Source organism: Venturia canescens, chromosome 5 (assembly GCF_019457755.1).
Source record: "Venturia canescens isolate UGA chromosome 5, ASM1945775v1, whole genome shotgun sequence".
Taxonomy (NCBI): Eukaryota; Metazoa; Arthropoda; class Insecta; order Hymenoptera; family Ichneumonidae; genus Venturia; species Venturia canescens.
The window spans coordinates 1635224-1646076 of NC_057425.1; the positions used below are offsets into that span (position 1 = coordinate 1635224).

Genomic DNA, 10853 nt, shown 5'->3' on the forward strand with positions numbered 1-10853 from the left:
GACTCGATACTGCAATCATAACCGCTCGTTGTCTACTAATACAATACTTCGAGCTCATGCTTTACTTTCCTCTATTATAACCTCTCTTTTAGAACACTTTCAATTTGAAGAATCATTGTTATTATTTATCTCGAAACTTCGCGATCCCTCGACCTCACTTCAGTACTTATTTAGTGGCCACTTCCCCCATTAAATCATTGAAAAAATTACGAGTCTGCAATTTAGGGTCGAATGGAGTTCGTGTCGTGCAGCGAAGAGGAAAATTTGTAATTTGTGATCCGTAATGTGCAATTTGGATCTAGTTCTATGAAAATTGCAAACTTCTATGTGAAGAAAGAAACGCTATAGAACTTTGGAACTTTATTGTAACTCCAATTACGACTCATTTAATTTTGAACGGTTTAAAAAATGATCACTTCGTAATTCTCCATGAAATGCGAAAAAAAGTATCTTGGCGTTTTGTACGATCCTATATTACAACGAAACACTATAATCATCAATTCTTTTCAGCTAAAAATACTGGACGCTTTCACTATATCTAGAAAAAGATATAATAAATCATTCGTGCAGTTTTTAAAACATAATTATTCAATGTATAACATATGGCAATTTTCTATGGTCGGACCAAAGAGCTTTTTTCTCCGCTTTCTTTCCAAAACTATAAACCGGATGCAATGACGCGCCTGGAGATAATAAACGATGTAAACGATGTAGCGGATTATTGCGGAACTACGATCAGCTGTTTTCTGTCGTTTCTGTCTACCCAGTCTTTCTGTACATCGAACTTTTGACACGTAACCTTTCGCACGAATTGTTAATTAATCTGTGATTAGTGTTTAAATAATAATATATTTATAAATATTACGGGTTAAGTGACAAATTTTACAAAGCTTCAAAATGGTAAGTCTTATCGGGTCCAGTTTTTTCTCTGTTAACAAATTATTCAGTAGAAGCGACTCACATTTGTTCGATAATGTTGCTGCAATAATTTCGTCATTATGGTGTCAACACATGATTTTCGTCGACAATTAATCATTTACTACCCTTGCAATTGCCGTAACGATTTGGCATTTAAATATCCAACGGGAGAATGACATTAAATATCAATCACGAAGTGAGGTTAGGTTTTTCTACGCGGTATTCGATTATATTAGATACTGAATTTCATATACCTTTTGGAGTGTTATTCACTGAAGGTAAATGAGAATAGAAAACAAATTTTTAGTTTAAAACTCAAAAGAAAATTTATCGATGATACTTTTCGATTATCAATGGCAAAAAAAAAAGTGAATCGATTCTAATGATTAGTTTTATTCGTTCGTATATCGAATCAATATTGAAGAGCATGGAATTAATTTTATTCTAGCACGGTCGTGTGAAGGTTCGAACAACAGCCGAACAGGAGGCATTAAAAAAGATAGAAAGAGCAAAGAAGACAGCTCAGTACAAAATGGCTATGAAAATTATATTCCAAAAAGTAAGTCTCCATAACTTCTTTTGCAACAATGTATCATATGTTTTGAGCATTGCTTATAAACCATTGATATTTTTGGTTTCAGAGAGCAGACAAATTGTGGGACGATGAGTTACTGGAGGTGACTGAACGGGTAGTTTTGCAAAATCCTGATATAAATACGCTTTGGAATATAAGACGAGACGCGTTTAACAAAAACGATTGGTAATAGATTAGAGGATCTTTGCATTATTTTTAATCCCTATAGAAATTTCCTATATTCGTCAACCAAGTCTTTCCCATTGAACATGGAAGTTTTTTTTATACAAACTGGAAATCGAATTAATTTTCCTCAAATATAATTTATCAGAATAGACCCGAAGATATACCATAAAAATTGTCCAAAAAATTAATAGAAATTTTATTATGTTGACATTTCTTCATTGCAGGACACAAGAAGAACGCACAGAAAGAATGAAAAGAGAATTAACGCTGACGGAGAATTGCCTCAGGGAAAATCCAAAATCCTACGGAGTCTGGCATCACAGGTGTTGGATAATTGATCATATGCCAGAACCGGACTGGAAAATGGAACTAGCTTTATGCGCAAAATGCTTGAATCTAGATGAGAGAAATTGTAAGTTTTTCTGCTTCGTTGCCTGTTGTGAAAACAGAAAAATATAAAGGAAACTGAAAAATTTTGAATGTATACAGTTCACTGTTGGGACTATAGACAATATCTCGTGAAGAAAGCTGGAATCTCCGATACTGAAGAATTTGACTTCTCGACGACAAAAATATTGAATAATTTCTCTAATTATTCATCGTGGCACTACAGGAGCAAAATTTTGTCAAAAATGTTTCCCGATGAAACCGGAAACTTGCCAATCAAAGCTGACAAACACAAAGAAGGTCAAATATTAAAATTCAATCTGATAGTGTCATAGTTCCAAACTGCTCAGAGAAAATTGTATTCACGTTCAGATCGCTCGAAGCAAATTTTCTGATGGAAAATCTTCGTTTATTTTTCTCAGAATTGGATTTCGTAATGAATGCGACGTTTACCGACCCGAACGATTCGAGCGCATGGTTTTATCAGCGTTGGTTATTGGATTGTTCGAGAACGAAATCAAACTCGGTATGGCGAGCCCGCGTAACGTCAACGAAATCGACGATAGTGTTTTGCAACGACGTTAAAATTGAGCGAGAAAAAATAGCGTTACTCAATAATGGAAAAGCGGTGGAATCGATGCTTTGGGAATCTCCGAACAATCGAGAATATTCGAAAACTTGGACTGGGACTTTGGTCGATCAATCGATCGATCTGATGGCTGCTGAAAGTATCGCAATTGAGTTTGAAAATAACGTTTATGATTTCCGGCGTAGCTTAAACAAGGATTATTGGTTTTATAATACGAAATATTTAACGAACGAAATCCACGACAAATCGCAGTTGAAGGAACAAATGGAGAATTACAAGCAACTGAGCGAAATGGAACCAAACAACAAATGGTCCCTTCTTACTGGCATTTATCTCATGAAAAACTACGATCTCAAAGAATACAATGCGAAGATCCTTCAAGATCTCAGTGCCTTAACGAAGGTCGATGCGTTACGATCGAATTATTACAACGACATGCGTGAGTATGGAAAAAAACGTTTGTATCTGGTTACGAAATTTTGACCTATTGTCATGACAAAGCCAAAACAAACCGTGACGTGTAACAGATAAGATCAAACATACTCAGAATTCCCGCTCGACTGAAATCAAGTTACTACGTTTTATCAAATGCTTCAATACTTTTTTTTATGTATTTTTGGACTCCAGAACTTCTTAACGAGAAAATGATCTTGACTGAATGAAATTTTTTCAAAAAAAAAGTACTTCAGTAAAAAGAGCAAAAAATGAATGAAATTGTGTTGCAGGTAGCAAATGCATAATGGAATACAAATTGCACAATACATGGCAGAATGAGAACGAAGATGAGCTGACCAAATCGATAGATTTGTCGGATCTGGGTCTCACAGTACTTTACGACGAGCACCATTTGTGCTTCTACGAAGATATAAATCTCGATGGAAATGACTTGAGTAATTCTCTCCATCGACTGGTTGTGCTGCAAGAATGTACCAAATTATCATTGTCGAGTAATAATCTCTGTTCTCTGAAGAGAATGCCAGTGCTGCCCAACTTGAAGTGGTTGTCATTGCGTCACAACGAGCTGTCGGATATCAATGAAATCCTTGAATTTGTTAGACGTCATGAGAAACTTGAGAAACTCGATTTACGCGATAATCCAATTGCTCTATTAGACGCTGTCACTGCTAAAATTTCCAGCATATCTTCAATATTGGAATTAATGATTGATTGATGGAAGATGTATTTTTACGCTTAATATACTAAGAAATTATTGTATGGGATTCTCGACTGTTTTTTTCTATCCATTTATTCAAGCATGAATCTGCCGGATCCAAAAATTTCAATTGCCTTTTCAATCAGGCTATTTCTCTGTCTTTTTTCGCTTGATTTTCGACCGAAACAGTAGAAATAATTTTTTCCCTGGTTAACGAAAATTTTCATGGATCTCGAACTCATAACAATCGACTTGAAACAGCAGATCATTCGATGTCGTAAGTGAAAAAAATATTTGCAAAAGTCTCGAAGGTAATTTCACAAACTGGCATTTACTATTCACAAAATTCACATTTTATTCATTAATGAATCGTTTCTTTCGTCTTTTAGATCTTTTACCATACCGCATCGGCATTTGAGTGATCTCATCGTTGTTTCAACGTTCCTGGACGAAAGGAAGAAATTCGCTGGAGCAGATGGAGCAGAAAATTCGTCGAGGTAGAGAATCGTCATCATGTAGATTTTGAACAGGTACGAATGTCTGTTAATTGCAAAATCTATCATTTTGAAAAGTAATCTACAATGGAAGCATCAGGATTTTATTCACGAGGTCGATCATTTTGTCGAATACGACGAAAAAAAAATAGCAATACGTTTTGGCATTCGAACAACGCTCGAACGTCCTGCCAGCAAAAGAAACGGTTGAAACATCTAAAATTTTGTTATAGTTCCAACAATATTTTTCGACTTTTCAAGCAATTCGGTTTTCAGTGTTTCGAATAAACTATAAAGAGAACAAAGGGAATGAAGGATTGACCATATAATTTGATTTTAAAAATACTAAAGATCCGATAATTCGATAAACGATGTAAATGAAAAAGAGAGTTGAGTACTTCGCTAACAGATGGCAGTGGGCATAAATTCTTTTTTATCTTTTTTGGCGCCTCGCGGGCGGAGACGGCGGAGAAGAAGAAGGGAAAAAAGAAAACGATAAGAAATGCATGTGCTCGGCATCTGGCTGCGTCGGTGAATCAAAACAAGCTATCTATATTCGTGCAATGCTTATGCATTGATTAAATTTATCGATTTTACAGGTCATACAGGTCGGCAATCGCAGTGTAGCCGTTCTTTTTCTCTGCCTGTATCGCACATCTAAAAAAATAAAAGAATTGATTAAACGACATTGTTTTCGTGTAAATTTCGTGAGGAAAACGAAAAGTCGTGGATTAAATATTCTCCTTCGAGTTATCTTATCATCTTACTTTTTTCTTTTTTATTATTCCCTCGCGACAATACAATGATAGGCGTTTATTAGAAGCCGATGTACCCATTAAATATTTTATTTGGGAGTGTCATTACATCGCCAGCTCCGCGATACACGAGTCGTTTCTTGCACTTACAAACGGAACTATGTAGTAAAATTATTTTTACCCGCGAAACACTCCTAGAATGGAAAATTTGTAGAAAACTAAAAAACGCGTTCTAGAGAGATTTCTAATAATAAACTCATAGACACGGATCTTCTCACTCCCTCCTGCCCCTCGATCCCAACGAAAACACTTCGCGAAAACAAACTGTCAAATGTTTCTTTGAAGAAAACACTTTAGCTTCTTTCTCCTTTCTTCACACCTATGTGTTGCAACTAGAGACGCGGTGTCACGTGCCAGTGAGACGTTCGAGTGCGAGAGAGACAGCTGCAATAAGTGAATCCATTATCGTCCCGAAACTGTTGACTTGTTCGGAAAAGTGAATTATTTAAACTCTTTTTTTACTAGTAGTCTAAGAGTGGGATTCAATTAAATTTATTGTAATCAACCGCACGAAGTGAAAAAAAAAAAATATTGACGTCGACTCTTTCAAAGTTTTTCATTGTTTCTATCTTTGTAAATACGTGACGATTCGGTGTGTTCTTTTTTAAACGAATTCAATGAAACATGTGAAAATCCAGCTTTCAAATTAGCCCTCAACAAATTATCACCTATAACCCACTAATTAACCTCGTTCTCGTCAGTTGTTTGAACAGGCAGAAGCCTCAGTCATAAAACTCGCGGGCGGCTCTCCGCGCCTTATTTTTACGCTTTCATAACACTACGTGTGCTTCGATCGTTCAAAACATACACGACGTCGTACAGTTTAATACACTTCGAGATCGACGTACGAGATATCAACACGCGGCGCGACATTTATGAGATTGTAAAAAAATCTAATAAGCGCCTTAATTCCGAGTTTTCGTGACGCGATTTATCGTTTGTTCGTAATGGGATAGCTTGTGACATTTGGGAAGGAAAATACGTGTTAAGGTAGTACTTTTTCTTCATGTTAGCTGCAGCTTTTCCAAATAGCAGTAGTTTTCCCAATATTGTTATCTGTATTCGATTTATGTTTACACAGCTATACTGATAAATCAATCAATACACATGTTCATATATGTTCATTTTTTTGACAAAATATTTATCACATTGACTGTTTTATGAAACAAAATTCATTAATCAGTAGGTAATTAAAACATTTATACTGCCCATTGCTCATTTTGCTGAATTTTTTCAACTTTCAACCTGCACATTATATCATGTTGTATTCATTTTGCTTAATGGTTTCACAATTATAAACTGTCTCTTACCAAAATTTAATATTTATTACAAACCAGTGGCATTAGAAATTCAATGAACTTTACAGATTAATCTTATTTTTGAAATTTTTTTTCATTTTATGACAAAGTATCGGGGAATCTTTGAGTTTTTATGAAGACATTGAAGGACAATTCGGTGTGACATAACTTTACAAAAAATCAGGAAAATTGATGCCATTAATGAGAATAACAAATTCTTCGAACCATGACTTTTGAAAATTGTAATGAATGTCCTTAATTTCAGGGTCATGAAAGATGCACGGGATAAGACGAGTGCTAATCTTTTGTGCTTTGATAGCACTGTTGCCTATAACTCTTCTGGGAATACCGCTGTATCTCAGACACAATTTATATGCCGATGCTACTTATGCTGTAACGGAATCCGACATACTGGAAATGAGCAATGGCATTTCAACTGTTTTTTGTTCGGTAATGGAAAAACAAAATTTTCTTTATTTTATTATAAACGAGAAGACCTAATTTCACTTAATGAAATTTTTGTCATCCACAGGCTCATACTCTCAAGATGAATAGCACATTTAATGCCTTCCAAATGGACCACAAACCAGAAATAGCGACGCGCAGAAAACTCATAAGACTGAAGAAGAGCATGATTTTACCTGACGATACATTGGAATATTGGGGATTTTATTTGCTGCGAGGAGCGACCGTAGTGCTCAGCGTTTGTTCGAGGTTTCATTTCCATTCATTTGAGAATTAAAGTTGAAGGCAGAGTTCTACTTTGTTCAGAGGATTTACCTGTGAATCAGTTCCATGCTGTGAACTATCTCAAGGGAAATGAATCGAGCTTGCATAGATTTTTAGAATAAGATCTAAAATTGCTCATTGGGTTGAAAAAAATGACTATATTTTTTCACTCGTCACAATATCTTCACAATTTTTTTAGCAAAATATAAATTTGCACTTTAAGAATCTTTGTTGAAGACACTACATTCTGACATTGTTGCAAAAATGATTTTTTACCTCAAAACTTAGATAAAATCTCAATTTCAAAACATGCTTTTCCTTCCATATAATTTTTTATTCTGAATCTTCGTATCAAACATCATACAGTATTTTCTTCGTCATAAAAAAAAAAACGAAAAAAATGAGGTACAATGAGCAGCCTTATCGTAAATGAGGAACATTTTGTGTCAATAGAAATATCGGGATCCTTTTTTTTGGCATTGACCATTGGTCATTGACCATTGTTCATTATTTTTCGTGCGTGGCTCCCCGCAGGGGTAACTCATCTATGAACTCGTGAAACGATCTCCGTCACAGAATGATCGTCTTTTATTGGTTTTTTTTTTCCCCCATAAAGCAATATGAAAGTCGTATCGGAGAGTGAAGAATAATAAATCTTTTGTTGCAGATTTCCCGGAGCCTCGATCCTCGTAGTGAAAGGTGATCGAAAGTTCAGTACCTGCGGCATGTTGGACCACAATAAGAACAAAGCCCACACCACAATGGGCATGTATTTACCGGAGGCTAACGAGCAGGTGAAAATAACGTTCGAGTCGAATGCCCAGTTAATTGATTTCGAAGAGCCGACGAAAACGATAACGCGTCCGAAAGAGCCGTTACCGAAGAGGCCGCGAGGCAAACCCAGGAAGCACAAAGAGCGAAAAATACCGGAGAATAAAAGGAGTGACGTCGGTGTCGAAGAGTTGGAAGAACTGGAGAAAATCGCCCGCGTCTATTTGACGAAGCACGTGAACGACAGTGACGCGCTTCATCAGCCGGGGGGGAAAAATTCAACGAGGAAATTGAGACACGTGAAAAAGCACACCCGTCACAGGAAACACCGCGAGAAAAATCACGAGAGAAAAGCGAGGGCCGAAGACACGCACCCGGAACACGATGCGGAAGGATGGAAAAATATAAATCTTCGATCTCTCCAGACGCCCCCCGATCGAAAGAGAAATCCTCCGAGAGTAGACAGATTAAAATCTCTCAGGGAAGAACTAAGAGAAGTCGGGGATGATCGAGCTCAAGAGAGCGAAGAAATCGAGCTCGAAACTCCGAGCCACCGACGACTCAAGAGAAATCAAGAGCCCGCCGGACTTCCTGCTCTCCTCGATCACGGCATCCAACACGGTGGCAACGCACTCAGAAACTCCTCCGACGAATCTTCCGTTTCTAGCTTCGAAGAAGGATTGTTGGATTGTTACGATGGCCAAGTACTCGTCAAACGAGAATTTCCCCCCTCCGAACTTTGCACCAACGTCACTTATCTCGTCAACGGTCAACACATGCAATCCCATCATGACGTCACCGAAGACGGTTATTATTATTATATTTTTTACAGCGACAACGACATCGTGTTCAACGATATACACGCAGTTTTTGATATTCACAAACCAACATTCCAATACGAGAAAGTCACTAATTCTTGCCTCAACAAAACCGAGTGCACATTCCCCTTGCCCATTTTCTCGAGCGATCGAGTCATCGTCGAAGTCCCGACCAGAGACGGTATCGATCACGAAGAAGACGATATTTCGCTTCTCGTCTCGGTTTGCCACCCGAGAATGGGGGTTTACGTCTTTTTCCCCATTGCTCTTCTTTTCCTCATTATCAGTTGCGCCTTCATGTGAAAAACGTGCCTCAAGCTGACTGTGAGTTTTGAAGCAAGTATTTTTTGACTACGAAATTACGGGAATTTTAACTCTTGAACTGCAACGCACGAGGTTTCCGACGAACATGAATCATAAAAACAAAACATCGCTCGATGAACAAACCTCACTTGTGCGATGAGCTATTTTACCGGCGTCAACGGTTTTCGTGAGCTTTTTTATGATTACCTTGAATATTAACACACTTCGAACAAACTTTCACTTTTGCTTTATTTCTACGAATCGACGATTATTACAAATAACAAAGAAACTCAATTTGGTTGAAAAATCAAAGTGTAAATAATACGAGAAGTTTTTTAGGACTTGGAGGTAAATTGTAAACGTTACGAATAAGTCTTGAGAATCCGTAAAATGTGTATATTTCAATCGAACGTAATATTTAGGATATATTTTTGTTATAAGACGAATATGTACAAAAACGAAGAAAGCTTTGCAATATTTTTGAAAATATTTCAAAAACGAGAAAGTAATAAATTATAAAAATGACAGTATGGCGAATACGATAATTTCGTAACTAGTTCGGTGAAGTTCGATCGTCCGTGCCTCCCCATCCCCATCCCGCACATATTTCTTTGTTTCATCTAAAGGTTTTAAAAATAGCAGATTGCATTATTCGGAATTTTTTTTATTCCGAACGATTTTTTCAACGAAAACTTGCCCCTATATGCATGAAGAAAAACCGCATGTTTATATATCGATCGATTGGACCTTCCGAGTTTCTGAAATAAGAAATAAAAAAGAGTACACGAACTTCGAGATGCGAGAGAAAAACTTGAGAATTCTGTAGATTCTATTTAATTTTCAAAAAATTAGAATCGTTTTGCTATCTGAAAATCTCGTAGATTGGCGAGAGAAATTTCAATGTCGTGGCAAGGTTAAACGGCATGGGATCCGTTCATTTGTATTATTTTATTTTGAAGTATTTTGGAAATTACTTGAAATCATTCGAAAAATATAAACACGAGATGGCAATGTTCGACGTTCTAGAAGAACAAGGGCGTGTATGAATATGTCCTTGTGTGAAGTTTGTAAACAAAACGACAAACGACATCAGTTGTCAAGAAGGCTTCGAATCGCATCGTCCAAGACGAGTGACTGCGCGTTTTTTTTTTTTACTTTAATGATATTCTGTATAACAAGGATCGGAATTCTAATATTTGACTTTGTATTAGCTTATATATATTTCGGTTGAACTTCGTTCAGTTTATTCGGGGTTCGTGCTCTGACGTGTCAAAATTCGTGTGTTCTTCTCAAAAGCTCTGCCATTTTAGCTCCTCGCCGCTCTACAAGTTGAGAAAAAATTCAACGGTCGTGACAGTCGGTACATTATCATTTTATTTTTCGAACCTTTTTCAATCGACGTAACGATTTTTTAGTGATATCGTCTCGTAATCATAAAAATTTGGTGAAACGTGTATTTTTATAGCTTTTGATACAGATTTTAAAAGAATTGTGATCGCGACCGAATCTAGTCGAAAATATAAGTTAGGAATCGGCGAATGTGCCGGTACAGAAAATCCTCTAACCCGTACTTTTTCAATTGTCAATAATTGTGGAAATAAAATTTGTAAAAAGTAATTCTCGTGAAGTGTGTTCGTGTTGAAAGTAAATAAGGAAAGACTGAATTTCAAAGCCATCAAAATTTTCGTGCCACCCGAAGTTTTCTATATTTCATCAGTAATCACGTGAGTTTGATTAATCAACCTCGGAAACGAATTTTTAAATAATAAGTTGATAATTAAGTTGAAAAGCGAAAAGTATTTAGAAAAAAAATCATAT

General features: G+C 36.5%; 2 protein-coding genes and 1 long non-coding RNA gene across 4 annotated transcripts; 2 read left to right on the plus strand and 1 right to left on the minus strand.

Moving 5' to 3' along the window:
• The first annotated feature begins 735 nt into the window (after positions 1–735).
• RabGGTa (Rab geranylgeranyltransferase subunit alpha) lies at positions 736–3874 on the plus strand. The gene is made up of 7 exons (XM_043419826.1): positions 736–900; positions 1367–1477; positions 1560–1678; positions 1903–2090; positions 2168–2365; positions 2488–3093; positions 3380–3874. The coding sequence occupies exons 1-7, from the start codon at positions 898–900 to the stop codon at positions 3823–3825; spliced, it is 1671 nt and encodes a 556-aa protein (XP_043275761.1). The 5' UTR covers positions 736–897; the 3' UTR covers positions 3826–3874.
• A 107-nt stretch (positions 3875–3981) lies between these two features.
• Positions 3982–9565, plus strand: LOC122411199 (uncharacterized). 2 transcript variants are annotated; one of them, XM_043419827.1, is made up of 4 exons: positions 3982–4337; positions 6680–6864; positions 6947–7128; positions 7811–9565. In XM_043419827.1, exons 2-4 carry the CDS (start codon positions 6691–6693, stop codon positions 9033–9035), a joined length of 1581 nt encoding a protein of 526 aa, XP_043275762.1. In that variant the 5' UTR covers positions 3982–4337; positions 6680–6690; the 3' UTR covers positions 9036–9565. The 2 variants fall into 2 exon arrangements, with proteins under 2 accessions (XP_043275762.1, XP_043275763.1); XM_043419828.1 differs by lacking the exon at positions 3982–4337 and adding an exon at positions 5469–6106.
• LOC122411205 (uncharacterized) lies at positions 4209–5899 on the minus strand. Its single transcript, XR_006261117.1, has 4 exons — positions 5804–5899; positions 5069–5500; positions 4700–4958; positions 4209–4347 (listed from the first exon to the last, which is right to left on the minus strand). It is a non-coding gene; the product is annotated as an uncharacterized lncRNA (long non-coding RNA).
• Positions 9566–10853: the final 1288 nt, after the last annotated feature.

Coding starts and splice junctions, on each gene's coding strand:
- LOC122411199 (XM_043419827.1), top strand. CDS start 6,691: ATGCACGGGATAAGACGAGTGCTAATCTTTTGTGCTTTGATAGCACTG. Junction 6,865..6,946: donor TTTCAACTGTTTTTTGTTCG/GTAATGGAAAAA, acceptor TGTCATCCACAG/GCTCATACTCTCAAGATGAA. Junction 7,129..7,810: donor GTGCTCAGCGTTTGTTCGAG/GTTTCATTTCCA, acceptor CTTTTGTTGCAG/ATTTCCCGGAGCCTCGATCC.
- RabGGTa (XM_043419826.1), top strand. Junction 1,478..1,559: donor TGAAAATTATATTCCAAAAA/GTAAGTCTCCAT, acceptor TTTTGGTTTCAG/AGAGCAGACAAATTGTGGGA. Junction 2,091..2,167: donor GAATCTAGATGAGAGAAATT/GTAAGTTTTTCT, acceptor GAATGTATACAG/TTCACTGTTGGGACTATAGA.